Source organism: Triticum aestivum, chromosome 5A, assembly GCF_018294505.1.
Source record: "Triticum aestivum cultivar Chinese Spring chromosome 5A, IWGSC CS RefSeq v2.1, whole genome shotgun sequence".
Classification (NCBI taxonomy): Eukaryota; Viridiplantae; Streptophyta; class Magnoliopsida; order Poales; family Poaceae; genus Triticum; species Triticum aestivum.
Window position 1 is genome coordinate 527,072,128 of NC_057806.1, and position 24,968 is coordinate 527,097,095.

Consider the following 24,968-nt stretch of genomic DNA (forward strand, 5'->3'; position numbering starts at 1 on the left):
CATACAAAACAGTATGCGACAGTGGATCAAACATTCAAACTTTTGTGAGCATCCAAAGGTTTTTTATTACAAATGTCTAACATAAGTAAAAGGTTTATGTGTCTGGTGGGTGTATTATGTCGATCTCCAATCTCATGGATTGACATCAATATTTAGAAAATTGATACATTTTGCAATCACTTGAGATGGAATTCGCCATCGAAGAGATCACATAGCTTTTGTATGTTATATATCTTGCCTTAGTGATATTATGTAGAGTTAAATACTTTTTATATCAAAATAGCTGGAATAGCTCAGTTGGTTAGAGCGTGTGGCTGTTAACCACAAGGTCGGAGGTTCAAGCCCTCCTTCTAGCGAGTTTTTTCCCACTAGGTGTTGGATTCGTCATAGCTATTTATCCCATCATGCCTTGTATGGTTCTCCCTACTATATTCTCTGCTCCGGTCATGTCATGTGCTTATTTCAACATATAAACTCAAGATTGTTGGGTAATCTATTTATTTTGTATGAACAAGACAGTATGCAGGACTGCTTGTATAATGATCAATGCCTATAATTAAACATGCCTTTACAGATACCTTTTATTGGTTCTTATGGGCCTTCTCTTCCTTCAGATGCATCAAACACTCTGCATGTTGAAAGTCTCCCATCAAATTGTACTAGACAGGAAATTGCACGTGTCCTTTTATGTATATGATCTTTTGCTATTTTATTTTGAGTTTATTTGTCATTTTGTTCATAAGTGAACTATATTTTATGTTTATGTTCGTTCCAATTTATGTCTCAATCTTTTCTTTTGTGTTTTTGTTTTCGCCATTTAGTGCTTCAGCTCCTTGAGTCTTGCTTCTCTAGATATATTTCGCCCTTTTACCGGGTTCTCTGAAGGCTGGTCAAAGAGGATGTAGATGTGTAATAGCTTATGTTGTCTAAGAAACTCCTGCCTCAGTGTTTTCTGTCATGAAGTCTCTGCGAGGTGAATATAACATTTTTGTTAGCCTAAGTTGTGTCTTACATTCTAGAAGTAATAGAATGGAAAGGTCCATTATTGCTAGATCACTCATGGCGTATGGTTATCTGGTTGGCCAAAGTGTGGGGGACACAGCTGTGGCAATTTTAGCTAAAGAGCATGACAAGTGGGCTAGGTGAAGTGTGTATGAACTGAACACAATCGATCTTGCATTCTTTGCCTGAGTAACCAACAACAGACAACATCTTTGGACAAAGCAGAATTTAGCCTATCTTCAAGATAACCACCTAAAAAGAGCACATGCACATGCCATGTCATGGTCCTTGCATAATTAACAATAAAACTATATTGAGTGAGTATTGGTCATGTATGTCGAACAAATAACCTGCAAAAAGAGGCATCATATTTTGCTTGAAGCCCACAACCGAATAAGTATCAACTTCATGCTATACACTGACATATTTGAAAATATGTACTATACATAGTTGGTACAGCCACTGAAGTGTGTTCGTCTCTGTTTTTCGCAGATGCGGAGATGTCCATGAACTCGTGTCTCTGTTTTGCAGACGTGGAGATGGAACAAACTAAATCACACTTGTCGAAAATTAACTGAGCCCTGTAGGTGTTGGTTCAAACTTCAGTCAGCTATGAGTATTGCCCTGCTGGTGCTAGAAACAATTGGTGTCTTGCTGCTCTGTGGCAGTGTTGTCTGCAACACAGTTGCTTGGACAGTTGGAGGCTCATTTTAGTGTAACTGAAAAGTGCTACTGAAGTATGGAGAAATTGCTCACTAGAGATAGCCTGGTTAAAATGCATTCACTTGTTGATTTATCTTGTCTGTTCTGTGAAGAACCAGAGCCTTGCATGCATTTGTTTTTTGGCTGTGCTATCGCTACTGAAGTATGGACAAATGTGAGTGCTTTTGACTGGGATTAACCCAGATGTTACATGCGAATCCATTGCTAGATGGTGAGTTAGTAACAAAAAGCACCGAGCTATAAATCTTTAACATGCAGCAAACTCTCTGGTTTCTTTGGGAAAATAGGAATGGGCTCTGCTTTAACAGAAGTTCCGGGACTAATTTGCAGGTGATTCTGATGAGAAGCATTGCGGTAGCATGCTCTCAATGAGCGATCTAGTGATCAGGGCTTGCAAAAAAAAACGCATGGTGGAAATCATTTGCATCTTTTTGGTTGCTGGCCAGGAGCACACCTCCGATGATGTGGCCGGATCTCGGTTGAGGAAGACAGACTCATGGCTTGAAAATCTCCTCAGCGACAAATTTGCTATAGAAGATGCTGAATCTTCAGACTGGGAGGCCATCATAGCTGGTCTGGTGAAATATGCAACGGAATCATCTCTGAAGTAAGATGGCCCAGGGTTGAGAGATTGTTTCAAAGTTGTAGTGTGTGTGCTATTATATCCCATAACCCTGTCGGACGGTTTTTGTTTTCCTTTTATTGAATTTGCATTGGCTCGGATGGGCATGGGCGCTTCGGCCTGCTGCCGCGAACGCCCATGCACGTAGTATAACTGAACGATGGTTGGCTTCGTTTCTATGAAATGGAGCCGGGGCTGGAGGCCTTCTTCTCTTGAAAAATGAGGCATAACTTGTGTGAGATTCACGTGTCATGTCCGTCGATTTCATGCTTTTTTAGGGGCACGTACGTTCTATGTATTAGAAATTCAGAATAACTGGACTCCCGACTCCTCCCGTGTCGCCCCTGCACGGGGGGAACCCTAGCGCCGCCGCGTCCTCGTCCCTCCCCCGACCTCTCCTCCTCGCCGCCGCCAGGGCGCGCCGCCAGGCAAAGCCCGGTCGGTGTCGGCGGCGGTGGGATCTCTTCTCCCACGACTCGCTGAATCTGGTGCGAGCGGATCGCGACGGTTGTTGGCGGGGCGCGTCGGCGCGGGCTTGGGGACGACGGCAGGACTCACGCTCGCGGTTTCCCTGGTGTGTGTGGGAGTCCGCTCAGGACGCGCCGGCCCTCGGCAAGCGGTGGCGGACGCTGGGCTCTCGGCGGCGTTCCGGCGTGTGCAGGCGGCGGTGGTCCCTGTGCGCGGTCGGCGGCTCCGTCTCTGGCCCGGACGGCGCGGGGGATGGCGGCGGCCCGGCGTGGCCGGCGATCTGGATGCGGTGGTGCCGGCGGCTCGCTGATGTACCGGTGCTCGAGGGTTCTGCCTGGTGGTGCTGGTGGTGACGGCGGCCCGTGCACGAGAGTTGGATCCCTTCGAACAGATCTGGGTGAAAACTTGCCTTCGGCGTCTGCTAAGGCCGGGGGTGGCGGCGCTATCTGCGTCGTTCCCTTCTTGAAGGCATCGCCGTGGAGAAGTTCAAAGCCACTCTCTGCTACCTCCGGGGGAAACCCTAGATCGGATGGCGGCGGCACTCTGGTGTTGTTCCTCCCTTGAGGGCGTCATTCTTAGAGGTACACACGTGATTGAGGGACCAGAGGACGGATTCTTTGGTGAAGCGGTGATTCATCCTACACACTGATGGCGACGGATTTTGACGGCGTGGCGCAGTGTAGACTCGGAGTTCATTGTGAGAGGATGGACTCGCGCAGGAGAACGACGCTGTCGGGCGTCGTGGTGGCGTCGATGGCAGAGAGACCTGGCACGGTACATGCAACTGTACAGCTCTGAAGATGGATTGGTGGCAGGTGGCTGCGGCGGCCTCCTACCCGGCAGGCGTCCTGGTTAAGAAGTGCGACGGACTGGTAGGTGCCTCATACCAGGCAGGCGTTCTGGTTGGGACCTCAGGTCTTAGATGTTTATGTTTGGCTGCGGTGTCTGTTTGGTATTAGGTTCAGACTATATGTGCCCCTTCATCAATTGGATAGGTGTAGCAACAGTTGTTGTTTAGACGGTGGATTTAGTCTTGCTGTTGTGTGGCTTTGCAAGGTCTTATAAAAATAAATTAATAAAGTAACCGTATGCATCGTCCAGATGCAGAGATAGGGGTCATTCTCCTTTTCTAAAAAAAATCAGAATAACTGTAGGGTCCTTGTATATGCGTGATAAGTAGCTTTGCTAGGCTAGGTAGGACGCTGAGCTTTAGTGGGGGTGAAAAAATTGATCCACGTACAATATGAGAGGCACATTGCTCGAACACGGCCGCACAAGGTTTTTTTGGACCGCAAGAGGGTGAGAATGTGGCCATCTATACACACTAGAAGAACGCCCGTGCGTTGCAACGGGGCCACATTAACTTTAAGAGTTCAATATTACGACATTGGCGACCTTTTTTACCATCAAATCCTCACACACACAGACACACACTCTCCCTCCGTCTTCCTCACTCTCTATCCCCCTCTCCCTCTCTCTCTAACACACACACATATCCATCTTATTGGGTACGGGATCATAATCCATCTATTTCACACATACACGCTAGTGAATAACAATAATTAATTTCATGTAAATCGACCAGCCACAGCTCCAAGAATACGCGGACGAGGTGGCTCAGGTCGGCGTCGGCGCCGTCCAGCGCGGGCCACGGGCCCGCTTCCAAGTGCACGTGCAATGCATGTCTTCACAAATATTTATAACCAGATGTGAGAAATCACATGCATAGAAAAGACATTCTGATAGCAATCCAAATACCATACTCAATTGAATACCTAACCTGGACAATACTCTTATTTCTATGCGCCAAAAAAAATGGAATAACAAAGCTAAGTATGCCTACATACGCTCAGATTATATATAAGAATCTTGCGTGAACAATTGCAACAAAGCACTAAGCAGCGATAAATTTAAATAAAAAATCCATTAACTATGCAGGCAACAGGCTTGTTACAACATAGAGAGATAGGAAAATGTCACCTCCAGTAATGTAGCGCAAAGGAGTGGAACGAAGCATGAATGAGCGGTTGTCTGTTCTTCTCCATGTACATGGATCAGCAGTAGAGGCCAAGTATATAAGTACTTGACCGAACTCCACACTCCACTCTTCGTGTACGGAGAGCCATGTCACCTTCTCGCCGCTGCAGCATGGGAGGACAGCTGGTTCACGTGACCCTCCAGCTGGGGGATCCATGGTGGCTGACCGTCGAGCTCGAGGCAGAGAAGTTGAGGGCAGTAGTGGCGAGATCCATGCCGGCCAACCGGGCGAAGAGGAGGTCGTCGGGGAGGGACACATCGGCAAGATCCGGTCACCACGCGACCTGAAGAGCAACAGTGATCTCCACAAGCTATAGGCCGACGGCGTGCTCCATCCCCTGCGATGGGGTGACCATGGCGGTGGCCACAGCTCCTCATGCTCGCCTCGATCTTGGCGACACACCCTGAGTGTAGGAGGCAGCAACGACCTCGACGAAATCATGGCCTCCATCCCGGAACGCAATCATGTTGCTCTAAATAAATGGATTCAATCATGTGACTCTAATTATTTCGGATTGTTATGTGCACACTAAGCGGGGTGCAGTTAGGAAAGGAAATGTTCTCTAATTAAAGTGATTGAGTGATTTAAGGTAAGGTTAATTAATTTAGATTTGATCTTTAGTGATTGTTAATAAAGTACGATGCGTCTTTAAAATCTTTTATTTTTTTTCCTTAAAATATATTATTTGTTTCCTAAAGAAATTTGCAATAATGGAAGATATCGGTTGATTTGGATAAGTTAGTAAATTTAAATCCGTGATTGCGTGCACGTTTGGAAAATGCTGATCTCCACAAGCTGTAGGCCGACGGCGTGCTCCATCCCCTGCGATGAGGTGACCATGGCGGTGGCCACAGCTCCTCATGCTCGGCTCGATCTCGGCGACACACCCTGAGTGTAGGAGGCAGCAACGACCTCGACGAAATCATGGCCTCCATCCCGGAACGCAATCATGTCGCTCTAAATAAATGGATTCAATCATGTGACTCTAATTACTTCGGATTGTTATGTGCACACTAAGCGGGGTGCAGTTAGGAAAGGAAATGTTCTCTAATTAAAGTGATTGAGTGATTTAAGGTAAGGTTAATTAATTTAGATTTGATTTTTAGTGATTATTAGTAAAGTATGATGTGTCTTTAAAATCTTTTATTTGTTTCCTTAAAATCTATTATTTGTTTCCTAAAGAAATTTGCAATAATGGAAGGTATCGGTTGATTTGGATAAGTTAGTAAATTTAGATCCGTGATTGCGTGCACGTTTGGAAAGTCCTGATTTGCAAGGAAAGAGCTGAGGGGTAAATAAACCGATGAATAAGAAACCATCATCGAAAAAAATCTACGACGGTTAACCTACGGAAAAAAACCGGACGAAAGTGGTGGGACGAAAAAAAAACCTGGAAGCGAGACTACCAACTGCTTCATTAGGAGTAAAGATGGTGATAAAATAAAACATACAACTACTCCTGGGTCAAGTTGGTCTTGCTGTAGCACCATACACAAGAAAACAAAATCAAAGACAAAATGATATACAGGTAATAAGATGTGATTTAAAAAGAGATTACACAATGTAAAAGCAGATATAAGTCGTTGCAAGAGAAATGGACTGATTTACAAATGTATTTTACAAGATTAGACTGATTTCTGCCCAAAACGATGCGGATGTTCGAGGGCGTGTACTTTTTACGGGTGCATATGAAGGCGGCCTAACGAACAAGTAAACACACCAACATACAAGTCCAAAGACTTGGTTAGCAGAAAAGGGACTAGTGAAAGGACCTGCTTGTAAAGATATTGAAGAATGGAAGGACATAAATAAAGGCCTGACCGCCTGGGTGTATATCTGCAAGATAGCAGGGACCTTCGCCCAAAAACAAATATGTACGCCAAGGACTTGATAAGAAGAAAGGGGGGTGGTGGAAGGACCTGCTTGTACAGAGAAAGACCAGCTCGTAAGGTAATAACTACAGAAGAGGAAAGGCCAGGGGCCTATCTGTAATATACCGGGGACCGGCGCGCAAAATCTCGAAAAAATTTGGACCATTTCTCGATTTGTGCGTGTCATCCTTGCGCAGGGGCCATGCTAATCTTCTCTGTATCGTTCCAATTTTATCGGATGTCCCCGAAGGGACGAGGGAGCTGCAAGCGTCGGGCTTATAAACTGGTCGACCCGTCTTTCGCTAGGCGAGGTGGTACTAAACAGGGTTGTTCGCTGCGCTCAGCAAGCACCAGGACCGCGGGACGCCGCCAAACGGCCAGTGGGCTGTATCCTCGTGTAGACTTGATCCTCCCTCAGCCGGCCCACTTAAGGAATCGAGCCGGAGCATTTCCCATATGGCCTGCTGCGGGCCCAACTTGAGGAGCCGAGCCGGAAATCAAAAATGAGGATTTGCTCGAAAAAACAAATCGAAATGAGGTGTGCTCACGTGAGGTTCATGTGTCATGTCGATTGATTTCATGCTTTGGGGGCACGTAGGCGCGATGTATCGTCTCGACCGTACATATATGGTAGAGTAGAGTACATGGGTGTCGTCTACGGCAGGCATGTATATGTGGTTGTTTTTCACGTGAAGAAAGCTACTACTGCTGGTGGTGGTTGTTGATGGAGTGAATTCTGTCCGTGGACGGTTCTGTGCTTCCGGTGCAAGGACTGGGCAGTCTATCTAAGTCTAAGGCATCATCGGGGAGAATGTCTGGTACTCCCACTTCTAGGGTGCTCCTGGTGCTTCAAACTCACCAGCATATTTTTAAATGGTTGAAAAAATTTAAAAATAAAAATCTAGCACATAGACACGACATCAATGTATGTCGTCAAAAAAATTCAAAACATTGCTCGAGATACAAGAATGACAAAATCGACATCAATGCGATAATGGGCCAAATCTAAAGCCCAACTTATGTTGTGTAGTACTCTCTCCGTTCCTAAATATTTGTCTTTCTAGACATTTCCGATGACTACTACATATGGATGTATGTAGACATATTTTAAAGTGTAGATTCACACATTTTGCTCCGTATGTAGTCACTTGTTGAAATGCCTAGAAAGATAAGTATTTAGGAACGGAGGGAGTATTTACTATCGAATTTGTCATTTATGTTTCTAAAGCTATGTTTTGAAATTTTCATTTCGAATTTTGTGACAACATATATTGGAGTTGTGTCTATATGATGGATTTTTTTTAAAAAAAAATAGAATATTTAAAAATGTGCTACCGAGTTTGGAGCACCGGGAGCATCCTAGGAATGGGAGTACCAGATATTCTTCCGACATCATCGGTCGTACTCGTAAAGAGAGGCTTTTTTTTTTTGCGGGAACTCGTACAGAGAGGCTGCGCTGGCTCCATGCGCATCGAAACGGTTAGCTAACCAACGACGATGTGTCAGAAATTCAGAATGACTGCAGTGTCCTTGTACGTGCGCGATTGACACTACTACTATAGTCGCTTTGCTAGGCTAGGCTAGGCAGGGCGCGGAGCCTGACGGGCATTGATTTGCCGGCACGGTGCACGTACCATACCATGCACGTACATGTATGGATGAATTGCATATGTCTCCCTCACCATGGCACCACTGCAGCCTGTTTTTTTCTTTTTTTAAGAATTTTCTATTTATATCACGAATCAGTACAAAGCAGTTGACCCGCAGCGATGTCTTTTCTGAAAGCGGCAGTCAGCGGTTAGCAACTTAGCATTTGCTTGCTTGCTTGTGCAGTGTGCTCGTAACTAACAAGGGTCCAAGTGTGTCGACACGATCGACAGACTTAATACGTCCTGAAAACACGTCGCTCTTCTCGAATCGTTCGTTGACGAGAAGAAACGAAGAAGGAGAAACCCCGGCACGGTCTTGGCTGCTCGTCGGCTTCAGAACCGTCGTCGCCGGCTTCAAACCCCTGAAAAAGCTGTTGCACCGTTGATTCCGCCGTCCTGGCGACCATGCACCTCGCCTACACGCGCTACGCTACGCGGGCTGATTTTTCCACCGCGACTGGCTGCTGCCGCGCGTACGTGACGCATAGGCGCACGCACGGGGACCCAAAGCGAGAGACAGGGACGGGACGGCAAAGCGAAGAGCTCCCTTTGCGGTCCAAAGTGCGACCCAAAGCCGGCCTGCTGTGGCCACGAGAGGGAGCAAAAGAAACTCCGGCAGAAGCCTTTTTCTTTCTGTTTTGTTTACCTGAACTCCGGCAGAAACCTTAGCCTGGAAGCGAACAACCCCGCGGCCGGGCGACGTTTCTTCATCGGTCGGTACACGGCAACGAACGGATTTGTCTGTCTGTCTGTCAGTCACCACTACCGGACCGTCTTGCATGCCAAACCACATCGTAGCTACTGAGTACGTTAGGGCATCTTCAGCCGCGCCCCCAACAGGCCCTTCCCAGGTGATTTTGCCGCGCCGGCGTCAAAAAAAGACCCCAGTCGCGTCCCTAGAAGCCCGTTTTTCGCCGGCTCGGGCCAAAACTGATGCCGGCGGACCCAGGTCGAACCCGGCGCCCTGGGGGGCGCTTGAAGAGCCGGCACAAGCGAAAAAGGCGCGTGAGCCCGCCCTGGAGGCGACCCGAGGGCCTTTTCCCGCCGTTTCTTGACGCTTTTCCCTCGCATCTCTCCCGCTCGCTCGCCTTCCTCCCGCCATTTTCTCCCTTTCTCCCGCCAAACCCCCTCCCGCTCGCCTTCCAGTCACCGCCATGCCGCCGAAGAAGTACGCCATGCCGCGCGCGGCGGCAACCGCGACTGGCGCCGTGGCCCAGCCGAAGCAGAGGAAGCCGAGGGCGCCGCCATCGAAGCCACCGGGCCTGTCGAACACCGAGTGGAGGGTGAAAGTTCATGTTGGAAATATGCCCTAGAAGCAATAATAAATTAGTTATTATTATATTTCCTTGTTCATGATAATCGTTTATTATCCATGCTAGAATTGTATTGATAGGAAACTCAGATACATGTGTGGATACATAGACAACACCATGTCCCTAGTAAGCCTCTAGTTGACTAGCTCGTTGATCAATAGATGGTTACGGTTTCCTGATCATGGACATTGGATGTCATTGATAACGGGATCACATTATTAGGAGAATGATGTGATGGACAAAGACCCAATCCTAAGCCTAGCACAAGATCATGTAATTCGTATGCTAAAGCTTTTCTAATGTCAAATATCATTTCCTTAGACCATGAGATTGTGCAACTCCCGGATACCGTAGGAGTGCTTTGGGTGTGCCAAACGTCACAAGTAACTGGGTGGCTATAAAGGTACACTACAGGTATCTCCGAAAGTGTCTGTTGGGTTGGCACGAATCGAGACTGGGATTTGTCACTCCGTGTAAACGGAGAGGTATCTCTGGGCCCACTCGGTAGGACATCATCATAATGTGCACAATGTGATCAAGGAGTTGATCACGGGATGATGTGTTACGAAACGAGTAAAGAGACTTGCCGGTAACGAGATTGAACAAGCTATCGGGATATCGACGATCGAATCTCGGGCAAGTATCGTACCGCTAGACAAAGGGAATTGTATACGGGATTGATTAAGTCCTTGACATCGTGGTTCATCCGATGAGATCATCGTGGAACATGTGGGAGCCAACATGGGTATCCAGATCCCGCTGTTGGTTATTGACCGGAGAGTCATCTCGGTCATGTCTGCATGTCTCCCAAACCCGTATGGTCTACACACTTAAGGTTCGGTGACGCTAGGGTTATAGAGATATTAGTATGCGGTAACCCGAAAGTTGTTCGGTGTCCCGGATGATATCCCGGACGTCACGAGGAGTTCCGGAATGGTCCGGAGGTAAAGATTTATATATGGGAAGTCTTGTTTTGGTCGCCGGAAAAGTTTCGCGCATTATCGATATTGTACCGGGAGTGCCGAAAGGGGTCCGGGGGTCCACCTGCTCCGGGGGGTCACATGGGCTGTAGGGGTGTGCGCCTTGGCCTATATGGGCCAAGGGCACCAGCCCCAAGAGGCCCATGCGCCAAGAGATAAGGGAAAGAAAGAGTCATAAAGGGGGAAGGCACCTCCTAGGTGCCTTGGGGAGGATGGACTCCTCCCTGGCCGCACCCTTCCTTGGAGGAAGGGCCAAGGATGCGCCCCCCCTCTCCCTTGGCCCTATATATAGTGGGGGGAAGGGAGGGCAGCCGCACCTAAGTCCTGGCGCCTCCCTCTCCCTCCTATGACACATCTCCCTCCTCCCGCAGCGCTTGGCGAAGCCCTGTTGGAATCTCGCTACTTCCACCACCACGCCATCGTGCTGTTGGATCTCCATCAACCTCTCCTCCCCCCTTGCTAGATCAAGAAGGAGGAGACGTTGCTGCTCCGTACGTGTGTTGAACGCGGAGGTGTCGTCCGTTCGGCGCTAGGATCATCGGTGATTTGGATCACGACGAGTACGACTCCATCAACCCCGTTCTCTTGAACACTTCCGCGCGCGATCTACAAGGGTATGTAGATCCACTCCTCCCTCGTTGCTAGATGACTCCATAGATAGATCTTGGTGACACGTAGGAAAATTTTGAATTTATGCTACGTTCCCTAACAGTTCAGCGGCGCGAAGCAGTCACCGCCGACAGGCGGAACAGGGCCATAGCCAAGAAGGCCCGCGACAACGCGGCACGCGCGGCGGCGTCTTCCTCATCGGTCGACCAGGCGGGGATGAATCCACCCGTCGTCAGCCACGCCCAGTACGCGCCCTGGGGACAGCAAGGCGCCGGATCTCCATGGGGTTCATCGTCGCCCGGCTACGCCGACGGTGACGCGCATGGTGGGTTCAACCCAAACGTGACCTTCCCTCATGGTCACCCCGCTACGCGCACACCCTCGCCCGCCTTCGTCGGCGTGCAGTACCCTCCATACAACTACTCGCCGCCCGCTGCCTACGCGTCCACACCGATGCCCCATCTCTACCGTGGACCGCTGCCCTTCTCGCACCTCGGCGACGCCGACAACACGGGAGCCGACATGGACGACATCATCGCGACAGGATCGACCGCGGCCGCCGTGTCTCCCGGGTTCGCCACCCAGGGCTGGATCTCAGCGGCGACATGGAGGCCGAGCTCGGCTATGTCTACGGCGAGGACGCGCAGGAACCCGAGGAGGAAGAGGAGGACGAGGAGGAGGAGGAGGAGGAGCCGGCTCCTGTTCCGACGAAGGGGCGCCAGAAGAAGAAGAAGCGGGCGGCTAGGTCAGGCGAACCACGCATCAAGTGGACGTCCAAGGAGGAGGAATGCCTCGCCGAAGCATGGAAAGTCGTCTGCCTCGACCCGTCCACCGGAGCGAACCAGAGCTTGGAGACGTACTGGGACCGCATCAAGGCCGAGTTCGACGAGCGAAAGCTCGTCGACCCCTACTTCAAAGGCTTCTACATGCAACGTGGCTTCAAGGCGATGGCGAACCATTGGGGGCGTATCCAGTTGGCGTGCAACAAATGGCATGGAATCGTCGAGGAGGTCGCGGCTCGCCCGGAGAGCGGCGCCAGCGTTGAGGATCAGGTACGCACGCCGTTCGCCCGCATATCTTCGTCGTCTACGCCCGCCGCCCGCCAACTGTTCGTCCCTCCGTGCAGCTGCTGCGTATGTTCGCCATGTATCGGGGCGACAACCAAGACGCCGACTTCAAGCACCTCCACGTCTACAAGCGCATTGACAAGTGCGAGAAGTGGGTGGAAGTCCGACGTGCCCTCGACAAGGCCAAGGAGACATACAAGCCGGACGCGACGACTCCGGGCGCGTCAGAGGGGCGGCCGGACGGCCACAAATTGGCAAAGGGGAAAAACGCCGATGCGGCAACCGCGCGAGTGCAGGAGTCCATCGAGCATTGCCTCGCCGACGCCCAGGCCCGGGCCGTCCTACGCGAAGAGAAGACCGAGGCGCGGTGGTCGTCGCTGATGAAGAACAACGCCATCAAGCTCGACCTGCTCTGGACGAACGTCGCCGCAAAGAAGAGGAACACCGACATGGCTTTTCTGATAGGCGGGGCGGACATGCTCCAGAGCAACGACGAGAAGCTCAAGGCGTGGTACCTGGTGCAGCGCGGCCTCATCCTGAACGAGCTGCCGACGGCAACGCCGACGACGCCCACGACCACACGGACGCCAAGCCCGAACGACGCCTCTACATCGCCACCCAGCAGTGCCGAAGCCGTGCCGACACAGCCCAGCACCGAAGCAGCTCCAACACCGTCGAGCCCGCGCACGCCGACTCCGCCAACGCCTGGAGCCGACCCCGCCGAGTGAATCATTGCACACGCGAACTTGCGGCGGCGGCGCTCTGTTTTTTGTAACGCCAGACTACGTCCGATTGCTGGATTTGCGGCGTCTTTTGAGAGCGGGAACGACCAAGTTTAAATTTCCCGCATCCTGGGGCCGGCGCATGGGGGCGTGACTGGGAGCTAGGTCGCTCCCAGGGGCCGAACTAGCGCCGGCACGCCCCCAGGCCGCTCTATTAAGGCGCCCTGGGGGGCCGAACGGCTGGAGATGCCCTTAGAGCAACTCCGATGAGGCGATCCATTTCGTCCGTCTGGGTCCGTTTGAATCGGCGCGGATAAAAGTGACGGTTCAACGTGCTGATCCAAGTTCAAATCATGTCTGTTTTGTGTCCGCGCAGACGCATTTGCGGCTCAAATTTGCGCCCCAAACGCGTCGGCGCGGACGCGGAACGGACGCCACGCGCGCCTTCTTGGCGTCCGCCGCGTCTCCACCTGGCGGCTGTCCAACTACCCGCTGCCCACACGGTCAGCTTAATGTATGACCATGGGCCCATGCGTCATCGACGGCGGTTGTCCTTTTTTAAGCCGATCGTGTGGCGGGGTCATCCTCATCCAAACTCGGTGTCCACATCTAGCCAGCTCTACTCCCCCGTCGCCAGCAAACCCTAACCACCACCACCACAAAGAGATGGGGCTCTTCTTCGGTGCCGACAGCAGCAAGGCCAAGGGCAAGGCCCCCACCATCCCTTTTCCCTCGGAGTTCCTCCGCCGCCGGCTCGCCTGCAGAGGCAGCGCGTGAACATGCCAGTGCACCAGGCGAAGTGGCATTGGCAGCACCGCGTGCCTCTGCCGTACCCCGATGTCACCCTGCCGCACGACTAGCATCTGGATCCAAAGAGGATCCCAGTGCCGGCGGCGCCGCGATCGGCTAGGGCGCACGCGGAGGAGGTGCGACGCTGGCGGGCGCTGCTGACGCCGGAGCAGCGCCGCGACGCCACCTACGCCTCTGACTCGCCGAACTGGAAGAGATGGTTCGCCTTCGAGCACGAGGAGGCGAGGCGCCGCGGCGTGCGCGAGGTCGACCGCAGCCTGCCGCCGCCCCCACTCGTCGTCCACGAGGAGGACCAAACAACGAAGGACGCCTACCAGGTGGCCCTTGCAGCCGTCTACCGCGAGAGCGAGGAGGACGAGCGGCGCATGATGGAGGCGGCGGAGGAAGAGGAGACTCGGTACGAGGCGGCCATGGCGCAGGCCATTGCCCTCTCCGTGTCCGGCAACTGCGTGCTGCCGCCGGTGGCCCCGTCGTCCCCTCCCCGACGCCGCGTCAAAGGCCGCAGCCGGAGCCCGAGCCGGAACCGTCCCCCATCGAGCGCTACTCCTGGATGGGAGTACTGCGTGAGTGGTTGTCCGCGCCACCGGTTTGGGGGCGGCGCAGGCGCAGGAGGCGGCATACCTCGAGATGTGGCGCCAACGACGGCTGGCCAAGGAGCGTCGTCGCGGCGAGTACGAGGAGATGCTCGAGCGCGACCTCGAGGAGGAGCGGCGTGAGGCTGAGGAGGAGGCGCGCCAGGGCGTGGCTGCATAGGTGGCCGCACAGTTCCCCACGTCGGCATTGCCCGTGCCGGAATAGCCCCCCGCGCCGGAACAGCTGCGCGCGGCCTGGAACACGACGTTCCCCTGGGCCGGCCCTGCGCCGACGCTCATCGATCTCACCGACCCCGAGGAGGAGGAGGAGGACGCCGCCGCCGCCTAGGGCAGCGCCGCCTTGTAGTTTAGATTGTTTTTATTTTTCTTAAATGCTAATGTAGACGCGTGGACTCTCGCCGACCTTCGTGACCGACTGTACTGTTTAATTAATGTTGTTTTTGTCAATATGCATGTGTTCTTTTTTTTCTTAGCACTGTCAAAATGGGTCGGGCCAGCATTGGGCGCACACGTCGACCCAAACGCGAAAGCGGACGTCCGTGTCCGCCTGGCTGACCTAAGTGTGAGTGGTTGTCCGCGCCACCGGTTTAGGTCGGCCCGTTGGAGTTACTCTTAGGTGCCGTAAAAAAAAACAGGTGCTAGAAGACATTAAGATCTAGACATGGTAGTGCTTTGCGTATTTTCTGATCGTAGCATGAAGGCGTTCATGGCGCACTATCGTCTCTTTCTTTTTATGCAGGGAAGTACCTCGCCGGCCGGCACCGTTTCGGTTTATTATCCATAGTGTGCTCCGGCTGCTCTGCATACTACGAAAGGGAAAGGAGCCAGCAGTACCATTTTTTATTTTTATATAGAAAAAAAGGAGTAGTACTCCCCCCGTCATTTCCGGACGGACGGAGTAGCACCGTAGCAGTTATCGTTCTGCAGAGCGGATTGATTAGAAGACAGTACTAGTACTTACTGAATTAAGAGACTGATTAGAAGAGGGTGGTACTATACGTAGCGTGCGTGCAAGCTTCGCGTACACCGTGGCGCCGTGCGGCCGTGGACACTACAGAGAGGTGCAGTAGCGTACGTACCCTCCCTCAAAAAGAAAGCAAGGAGATAAACAGAGGAAATTGATTAAAACATAAAGAGAAAAGGAAGGAGTAGCACGCGGCAGGGTGCCCCAACCTCGCGCAGAGATCCTCCCTTCCCTCCGAAAGCGGGACACGCACGGAACACAACGGGCAAAAGGCTGCTGGTGCACTAGAGTAGGAAGCAGTAACCCTCCCTCATCAAAAGCAGTACTGCATGCCACGCCATGCCCCTGTCCTCCTCCTCCTCCTCCTGCATGCCATGCCACACCAGCACCACATCCTAGATATCCCTCTGCCGGCCAAGCCAAGCATACTGGATAGATACTGATTGGGATTTATAGACACCTTTTCCCTCACACAGTGCGCACATCATATCAAGAATCGATCCAGAAGAGGCCATCATCAGAGGATAAAGGGGTGACCAAGACAGGCGAGGGAGCTGGGATCAAGAAGGCTTCTTCATTTGCTCGATCATCGAGAAGAAGAGCTGCAGTCAGCGGGAGGGAGCTAGCCATGGTGTCTCGGGGGAAGGAGGAGGAGGAGGAGGCGGCCGCCGGGTGGGAGGGGGAGAAGGAGGGGGAGATCGACTACGTGTTCAAGGTGGTGGTGGTGGGCGACTCGGCGGTGGGCAAGACGCAGCTGCTGGGGCGCTTCGCCAAGGACCAGTTCTTCCTCGACTCCAAGTCCACCATCGGCGTCGAGTTCCAGACCCGCACCCTCACCCTCCACCGCAAGCAAGTCAAGGCGCAGATCTGGGACACCGCCGGGCAGGAGAGGTACGTACGCCCCTAACCCCGTCTTCCTCCTCCAGCCCGGTCGCCTAACTCTGTTCTTCTACTACTGTTTTGAATTTCTCGATCGCAAACATGCAATCCTCGTTCCCGGGACATGAAATTCTGGGCGGCACGCCTAGTTTCAACTTTCAAACTACGTGACGTGCTGGTCATCTCGTCTTAGCGTTAGCTGCCCGACACCCTCCGCAACATTCTCTTGTTGGTGCCAGAGCAAGCACGCAAACTTTGCTGCATACATACATACACTTGCTTAATCTTTAGCACTAGCTAGCACCTTCTTTCCAAAGCTTTAGTTTTACAAACATTGGGTGGCTCTGTAGTTCCGCCAAGGACAAACAAAAGTTTGCGCACGTGTTTTCTGTATTTGGCCGCGTCCACACATGATTAGTGGAGCACATGCAGCCAAGAGCGATTAGTATTTTACCACTTGGAATAAACGGTTAGCTATCTCAAAAACAATCAACAACTAAAAAAAGCGATCAATATTTTGGACCAGTGACTTGTTTCCGGATCAGGGGATCGGTCGATCGAGGCACGATGCCGGTCGGCCTCATCCCCCATCACATGCATTTAATCCGGCGATCACCAAATGGATCAGCGCAGCACGCAAGCTAGATAAGATGGAAATGCCGAGTGGTAGGCAGCTTTCTTCCTTTGGGGAAGGGAGAAGGCGAAAGCTACGGCTGCATTCAAATGCGGCGGCCACATGTCGATCCTGCTGCTGCTGATGCTGCTAGTAGTAAGGACGATTCTTCAGGCCACTAGAGCACGCCGACCTCTGAAAGCGATCTCTTCTCAGAGGAGAAGGAAAAGAAAAGAAAATGCTACTGCGCCTTTTCCTCCTTTCTAGGAATAGACCATCGGCGTAGTGGGGCGATCATACGTGCCCCAATTTGCGCCCGGATTATGACCTCTTTTGTACACGTAACGCCCGCAGGAGCTTTAGTGGCATGATTTTTATTTACATGGTTTCTTTAGATGTCACTGGAGTTGCTTTTGAGACATGGGTGCATTTTGTTCTATTTTCCTAGATTTAGCTTTAAAAGTCCTAGTTCTTGAAATCTTGAAAATTATGAAAATACTTACGGAGGAAGGTCTATCAGATAGAAACACGCCCCTATAAACTAAAATAATTTATGACAATTTTTGTAACCCGCGCGTAAATCAGAAACGACTACCATACTAAATCAGAAATGTGCTGCAAAAAAAAGCATTTTATGACTTTCACACTAGTAGTGATTTTTCATCTGGTTTATAAGACTTTATTTAAAAACTTATTTGTGCCTATGACTAGAGTACCATTTCTCTACATATTATTCTATCTAGTCTGAAACATATGATGTTTTTATATGGTTATTTATCACACTTTGTATTACTTTTTCTACTACTATATTTAAGTAAAGTTTTAGAAATATCAGACTACAAAACTGTTTATTATCTCTGACAAATACAATATTATTGATATCAAACTAATCAAAGTATGCTTTGATTAATTAGTCATCAAAGAGAGAATCTGTTTGTCAATGTGGCAACCACATTAAGCTTCCATTTTCTCAAAGGGAAAAACATCGCATTCGTGAAAGAAAAAGACATCAAGATGACCAGGTTCGCATAGACCGAACATCGGCGAAGACCGTTGTTTTAGAACCACTAGTGCATGCCGACCTCTGGAAGTGATCTCTTCTGGAAAAAAAATTCTACTCCCTCCGTCCCATAATATAAGAGCATTTTTTACACTAATAATGCTTTTATATTATGGAACGGGGGGTCCAAATTTGCATAGACTAAGCATTGGCGAAGACCGCTTTGAAGTTAGTTGAGGTTTCAAAAGTGAACAGTCTCGTGCTTAATTCTAAAATTCTGTTAGGACCGCTTGTGTGTTCTAGGGTGAAAACTGAACCGGAAGCGAAGTCCAGGGTTGAGGGTTCAATAGTCAATGCTGGACTTTTCTTCCAAACCAAAAAAAAAAACACGTAGACTTTTCCAAACAAGGAATTTTCTTCACAAATTCGAGCACTTTGACATGTTGAAATGCGAAATGTTTGACTGATTTTTTCTTACTGAAAAACAGAGTGCGTGTGACTGACAATTGTGCATGCGCGTGTTGGGAGCAGGTACCGGGCGGTGACGAGCGCCTACTACCGGGGCGCGCTGGGCGCCATGGTGGTGTACGACGTGACCCGGCGCGCCACCTTCGACCACGTGCCCCGCTGGGTGGAGGAGCTCCGCGCCCACGCCGACGGCTCCACCGTCGTCGCGCTCGTCGGTAACAAGGCCGACGCGCCGCCGCACCGCCGCGAGGTGCCCGCCGACGAGGCCGCGCGGTTCGCCGAGGAGCAGGGGCTCTTCTTCTCCGAGGCGTCGGCGCTCACGGGCGACAACGTGGAGCGCGCCTTCCTCGCGCTCCTCGAGGAGGTCTTCGCCGTCGTCTCCCGCCGGGCGCTGGAGCTCGACGAGGCGCGGCGGACGCGCAACGGCGGTGGTCACGACGGCGAGACGCTGTCGCTGAGGGGCACCACGGTGGACCTGCACGACCCCATCATGGAGACCAGCGCCATGAAGAAGACCGCCTCCTCGCAGTGCTCCTGCTCGTGACCGGCGGCGACATGATCGACGACGTGCAATGATTCATACCGTATTACACCATGCGTTCCCGAAGACAGAACAAGTTTAGACATGTAAAGCATTTGTTGTACATACATTGTGATAAGAAATGGTTGGATTCATTTGCCTCTTCATCTGTGAGACTGTGAGATTGATCAGAACTTCTTTTCCTCCCAAAGATCATTCACAGGGCTTGTTAGGGATGCATGGGATTCACATGAATTTCGCCAAAAACAGCAGCTCAATTCAAACAACACTGAGCGTAAGTTCGACATCCCAGAGAAATCTAGCGCACCTTCATACCAGCAAAAAGTAAAGATGGGAAGGATATGAGATTTTCTCAAAACTAGTGCGGACAATTTTATCCGTAACGCGCAACATTACAACTCATCGCAAACTGCTGCCGTATGAACAACAACAATATCGGAGCAACTAATAACTGACAGGTCATTTCCTGCTCAATCTTCTTCTCCTTCAGATGGCAGGTCTTCCTTGAACCATGTGTAGAGGCCTCCGTCCAGATGGAACACGTTCTTGTAGCCGTTTAGCACCAGCAGGTACGCCGCTATCAGAGACCTGCCAGGGTCGAAGCATAATCAACTAAATTAAACATCGGTGCTCACAAGTTTATCTATGAGTGTCCACGCAGAGCAATGCATACTTCTAAAGAAAATGCCGTTTTCTTCTTAAAGTTGCAATTCAAGAACTAGAAAATGATCTCAGCGTGGCTTTTCAAACTACAGGAATGAAAAAGCTGAATGACAATTCTCCAGCTGCCATCATGAATTTGCATCAATTATTATAAATTTGAAGTTTATAGCATTGCAGTTGCAAGAAATTAATACTGCTGGTTCTCAAATGTGATTTACCAACCTGGAAAAAGAAAAAACTACTCCCTCCATTCCAAAATAAGTGTCATGGTTTTAGTTCAATTGGAACGGAGGGAGTAATATCTAAATCTCAATGGTCAAACACATCAAGAAATGAGAGCAATCCAGAAATGGGGGAACAAGCGAAAACTATCTACTGGGATTAACAACCACTTAACAAGTACTAGCCCCCTCAACTTTGCTGCATATGGATGTGCAGTACGGCATGGATTGAAAACTGTGTCTGGTCTTAGCCTGACTGACTACGCTTGACGTAAGCAAATTCACGATACTGAATTTGGTGCATTTTACACAAAATACTTTGCAGATTTTTTTAGAAAGAATGCTGTTAGCATCCATTCCTGGATAGATTTTTTTCCAAAACACTTTCTCAAAAAAGACCGGTAGGGGCAGAGCTATTTTTTCGAAAAGGAGGTTCAACCCCTGGCCTCTGCATCATATGATGTACACAACCATCTTCATAAAAAATAGTTCTCGTTAACAATCGCAACAGTACACAAAAGATAAACAAGGCCAAAACACAACTGGCTGATAACAGGATTACATGACTCACACACATAACCTATCATTGGATCGCCATCCTAACCGATTGAACGTATCTTGTGCGACGGTCTCCCAAGGGAGACGGAGACCGTAGCAGAGAGCAGGGGAAGAGCCTGGTGGCATTTAATTAAGTAGAGGCTGCGAGACGCTGAATTCTACCACTGAGATTTGAACACGTGTCAGCTTGAAGATGACACTGCCCTCCCAGGCTCCCACTACTTGGCCAAGAGCACATCCACAAATAGCATGGTTTTTAATACTTGGTTAATTTTATTGGTCGAGTAACTGGACCAATTAACAAATATCTGCTTAATATATCACAGAATCATCTATGCTTGCTCACAGGATAATATATTAGTAATAGTATTGAAAATTCAGTCATGACCAATCAACCACCAGTGTTGACAGTAAGAAAATAACTAAACAAAACCCATGGTAGAAACAAAGAGAATGTTCAAATTGCAAAACAAATTTTCACTAACAGAGAACCCCGACAACAGAGAATATCTTTTAATGCGAAGATTGGTTAAACCTAGTAACAAAATATGCACAGATCTCATTTCACGGAAGATGCAAGAAATTTTGCTTAAGCCAAATCACATTAATAAACAGTATCAGCAGTTCAGCACGTTCATGACAATTGGAAAAGGACCGACAATCCATGGAAATAAAAAAAGTTTAACAATAAATAATACTCCCTCTGTTCTATATTACATGTCGTGGTTTTAGCTCAACCATGACAAGTACTCCCTCCGTTCCAAATTACTCGTCGTGGTTTTAGTTCAAATTTGAACTAAAACCACGACGAGTAATTTGGAACGGAGGGAGTAACATGGAACGGAGGGAGTATATGGGCAACATAATATACCTAGATTGCTTCCCATCAGGTAGATTCTGTGTTGGCTTCATTGTTCCTCCTGCTGAACATGCTACAATTATCTTTGAATCTTTATTAAGTTTTTCTTCAACGCCTGCACAAAGATGGCATATGCGTCTGATTGCCAGTACATGTATAAATGGTGAGGACACAGCAAACAGAAGTACAAAAGATGTTACGTACTTTTTATGAACTCAGGATTCTCTTCTGTTCCTGCAAATATGCCAAAGAAAGCAAATGCAGCCCTCCTTGCAATATCCCATGCTGTCCACTCCTTTATTAATCTGTATATTTGTACATTAACAGCACCAGGTGGGTGAGCCTGCACAAAAATAAATCCATAACTGTGGTGCAACTTTCCCAGATTGAAATATAAAATTTCATTGTATGAAGCAGCACAATATGAAAACAAACTTTTGACATTTTTTTAGGCATCATTGGAGAGGATTTGATCACTGTTAGCCGTTTAGGTCCTACTAAGCAGACTTCTAAATTTATGTTGGCTATTGCATCAGCAACATATATTATATCTCCAGTTATTATATAATTGTGCATTGTACTCATCATAGTGCTGTCGATTCAATACATCATCATTGATACACAATTTGCTTCAGCTATCATTTCGGGTTGATAAAAGACACAAAAAAGATAAGTAGGCAACAATGTAAAAGTAAGTTTCTGCCCTAAACCCAAGAGCTTGAGACAGCAACTTTAAGATACCTGTTTGAACTCTGCTTCTGGTCTGACATCGAGAATTACAAAGTTGTTTTCGTTTTGAAGGCGCAGTGCTTCCTTCACATCAACACTACGTACCTGCAAAAACAAACAGGAGAAACACCTCTGATGTAAATGGCGGCTGCTAAGCATAGAATGCTCATCTTCAGTCAACAGTAAATTAAGCTAATAAACATATGAATCAACAGGAATAGGTAGGTAAGTCCTCATAAATGTCACAACAGTGCCTATTTCACATATAATCTATAATTGTTCTACACATACATATGTTACTCTAACCCTCTTCATAAGACTTAAGGTTAAGAAGTTTGCAGCAACCTTTCATATATGTTTAATGCAAAAATAGTTAACAGTCAGAATGGAGGTTATTACCCGCTTCTCTACTAGGAGTTGCCGTTTGATCTTCCATTCTTCTTCAGCTGCAAAAAAAAGGGGGTTAACATGCCAAGATAGCATCATGCATAAACAGAGTAACGAACAGTTCCATATCAAGTAAAAGGAGCCAAGCGTATTCACAGTACCTGGAGATTTCGCAGTCTTAGTGGCAGCACATGTTATCCGCAGCGAGCGCACACCATGCGCCCGGTAATGTTTTGCCGCCTCTAATGGGCGCCAAGAATGACCAGATGAGAAGTCTGAGCTGGAGGATATCCTTGACGAGCAAGGAAGGTTGGCTTTCACTATGGAGCTAGCTGCGATCATCGTGGTCATGAGATAAAGAACAGCAAAACTTGGGGGAGAATCAGAAGAGAGCCTAGCTAATCCTAAGGCTGCATCCTGTTGCTGGAAGGAGATATTTTTTGGATGTGCAAGTGTCCAAAGGACCTAAATGGTTCTGGATGGGATGTCCCAGCATATCTGAACTAGTGGTTGAGGTTGAGCAAGTGTTGAGATGGACAATCTGGAGTCTGGCTATGGGCTTGCCCTGGCCCCACAAAACAAATTCACCATCAATCTTTTATTGGAAAAACTTACCACTGCTTTTCACTTGCCATGAAGTAATTTCTGGTGTTTGGCTCATACAAATTTCTAGCTTTCCACAAATAAAATGGAACAGACGGACACAGCAGCATTTCACTAAAATCCAACTCTTTATTAGGTACTCGCCAATTACCACCTACAAATGGGAACAGTAAGGTGCCCAAACAGATTTGCTCCCTAAAACCCGAATCATCGACTAAACAAGAGTACACCAAAGTCCAGAAAATGGAGACCCTAAAAGTTTCAATTCAGAACACAAACAAATGAAGCCATCACCAGTTCCCCAGTGCTCATTCACTCCAGTATCCATCTTCCTTCTCATCCTCCTCCTCGCCCTCTGCTTCACCAATCTCCATTGACGCCTCCTTGAACCGCTTGACATTCTCCAATGCCGCCTTCCGGAACAACCCAATGTCCACTGCACCTGCAACCATATGGTATCCCCTGTGCTTGAGCTGCTCAGCTGGGTCATTGGGCATCGCAAACCCACCCAAGTAAGCCGCATTGGTTTCCGGAGCAGCGTCCTTCTTCTTCCTGGCCTCCAGCACCTTCCTCTCAGCCTCCCTCAGCGCCGCTCGCACCTTCCTGTTCCCGGGATCCCACAGGTACCCCATGCTCGCCGACAGGTCGAGCGGGCCCATCTGGACGACGTCGACCCCTTCGACGGCGGCGATGGCGTCGATCTCCGCAACGCCGGCGGCAGTCTCGACCTGGCAGATGATGAGGGTGTCGTCCTCGCAGCGGGAGAGGTAGGAGTCGTCGAGGCCGTAGGCGGATGCGCGGACGATTGGGTAGGCAGCGCCACGGACGCCGCGGGGCGGGTAGCGGCAGTGGGATACAGCCTCCGCGGCAGCGGCCGGAGACTCGACGGCGGGAAGCATGAGGCCCGCGGGGCCGAGGTCGAGCGCCTTCTTCGCCCAGACGGGGCAGGCCTCCGGGAGGCGGAGGACGGCGGGGGTGCGGGCGGCGTCGAGGGCGCGGAGGCAGGCGAGGGCCTCCGTGATGCCGCCCGGCCCGTGCTCCATGTCGACGACCACGTAGTCGTAGCCGGCGAGCGCGGCGATCTCGGCGAGCGTGGGGGAGAAGGAGAGGAGGAAGAGGCCGTAGAGGGTGTCGCCGGCGGCGAGGCGGGACTTGAGGGACGGGACCGGGGCGAGGAAGTCGGAGGCCGCGGACGCGGAGGCGGAGATGGCCCCGGCGGCTCCGGAGCGCCTGCGGGGGAGGAGGGAGAGGCGGGGCGGGGTTGTGGGCTTGGGTTTCGGCCCGAGGAGGAGGTGGGAGACGGACGCGGCGGCGGCGATAGAGGCGGCCATGTGGGCCAGTCGGCGGTGAGCGGCGGCTTCGCTGGTGGTTGGGGGATCTGCGACTGACGAGGCCGGCGGCGGCGGCCGGGGAGTGTGGGGGGAGTGAGCGAGCGTCGTGTCACTTGTCACGTGCCGCGTGGATCTGGCTCGGCTGGATCCGCGGAGCACGCGCCGGTGGGCGCTAGCCGTCGGATTTTGGCGGTCCTTGGTGCGATCTACGGACAGCAAATGTCCAACAACTCCCCTGAAGAAAATGGTTGGTAAATTGATGCTTGTTTCTCCTTGATCTATTCAATACTCCCTTCGCTCCATAATATAAGACGTATTTTGACACTACTAGAGTAGTAGTCATATAATGTAATTCTTTGATGAGTTTGTTCGAGCCATTCGCTCACATGGACATAGTCAAAGCGGTATTTGACCTGCAAATGGGTCCTGCGCTGCTACTCGGGCTCATCTCTAGCCGTTGCCGCCTCCTCCTCCTCCACAAAAAAGCTAGGGTTTTGGCCTCCCGTCGGCGCCGTCGCAAGTCCGCCTCCTCTTCGGTGGCTAATGTGGATACTACGCCAGGTTGATCTTTGTTTTCTGCATGCAATACTCTTATTTACGATGGATGGCAGCGCACATGATTTCTCTGCTGTATTGTCGGTGAAACTGATCATCTGTTGCATTTGACTGGCTGACAGGCCCTGCA

General features: G+C 50.2%; 3 protein-coding genes and 2 non-coding genes across 5 annotated transcripts; 2 read left to right on the forward strand and 3 right to left on the reverse strand.

Annotated features, from left to right (window-relative positions):
• Window positions 1-282: 282 nt before the first annotated feature.
• TRNAN-GUU (transfer RNA asparagine (anticodon GUU)) lies at window positions 283-356 on the forward strand. Its single transcript has one exon. It is a non-coding gene; the product is annotated as a tRNA-Asn (tRNA).
• Window positions 357-6,875: 6,519 nt separating this feature from the next.
• Window positions 6,876-6,978, reverse strand: LOC123109127 (U6 spliceosomal RNA). The gene has a single exon (XR_006452422.1). It is a non-coding gene; the product is annotated as a U6 spliceosomal RNA (small nuclear RNA).
• Window positions 6,979-15,674: 8,696 nt separating this feature from the next.
• On the forward strand, window positions 15,675-19,105 carry LOC123104497 (ras-related protein RABA3). The gene is made up of 2 exons (XM_044526362.1): window positions 15,675-16,322; window positions 18,455-19,105. Exons 1-2 carry the CDS (start codon window positions 16,060-16,062, stop codon window positions 18,933-18,935), a joined length of 744 nt encoding a protein of 247 aa, XP_044382297.1. The 5' UTR covers window positions 15,675-16,059; the 3' UTR covers window positions 18,936-19,105.
• A 152-nt stretch (window positions 19,106-19,257) lies between these two features.
• LOC123104498 (rhodanese-like domain-containing protein 14, chloroplastic) lies at window positions 19,258-22,848 on the reverse strand. The gene is made up of 6 exons (XM_044526364.1): window positions 22,511-22,848; window positions 22,362-22,408; window positions 21,975-22,067; window positions 21,438-21,576; window positions 21,246-21,348; window positions 19,258-19,520 (listed from the first exon to the last, which is right to left on the reverse strand). Exons 1-6 carry the CDS (start codon window positions 22,698-22,700, stop codon window positions 19,403-19,405), a joined length of 690 nt encoding a protein of 229 aa, XP_044382299.1. The 5' UTR covers window positions 22,701-22,848; the 3' UTR covers window positions 19,258-19,402.
• A 213-nt stretch (window positions 22,849-23,061) lies between these two features.
• LOC123104496 (2-keto-3-deoxy-L-rhamnonate aldolase-like) lies at window positions 23,062-24,436 on the reverse strand. Its single transcript, XM_044526361.1, has one exon. The coding sequence runs from the start codon at window positions 24,281-24,283 to the stop codon at window positions 23,261-23,263; it is 1,023 nt and encodes a 340-aa protein (XP_044382296.1). The 5' UTR covers window positions 24,284-24,436; the 3' UTR covers window positions 23,062-23,260.
• Between the last annotated feature and the right edge of the window lie 532 nt (window positions 24,437-24,968).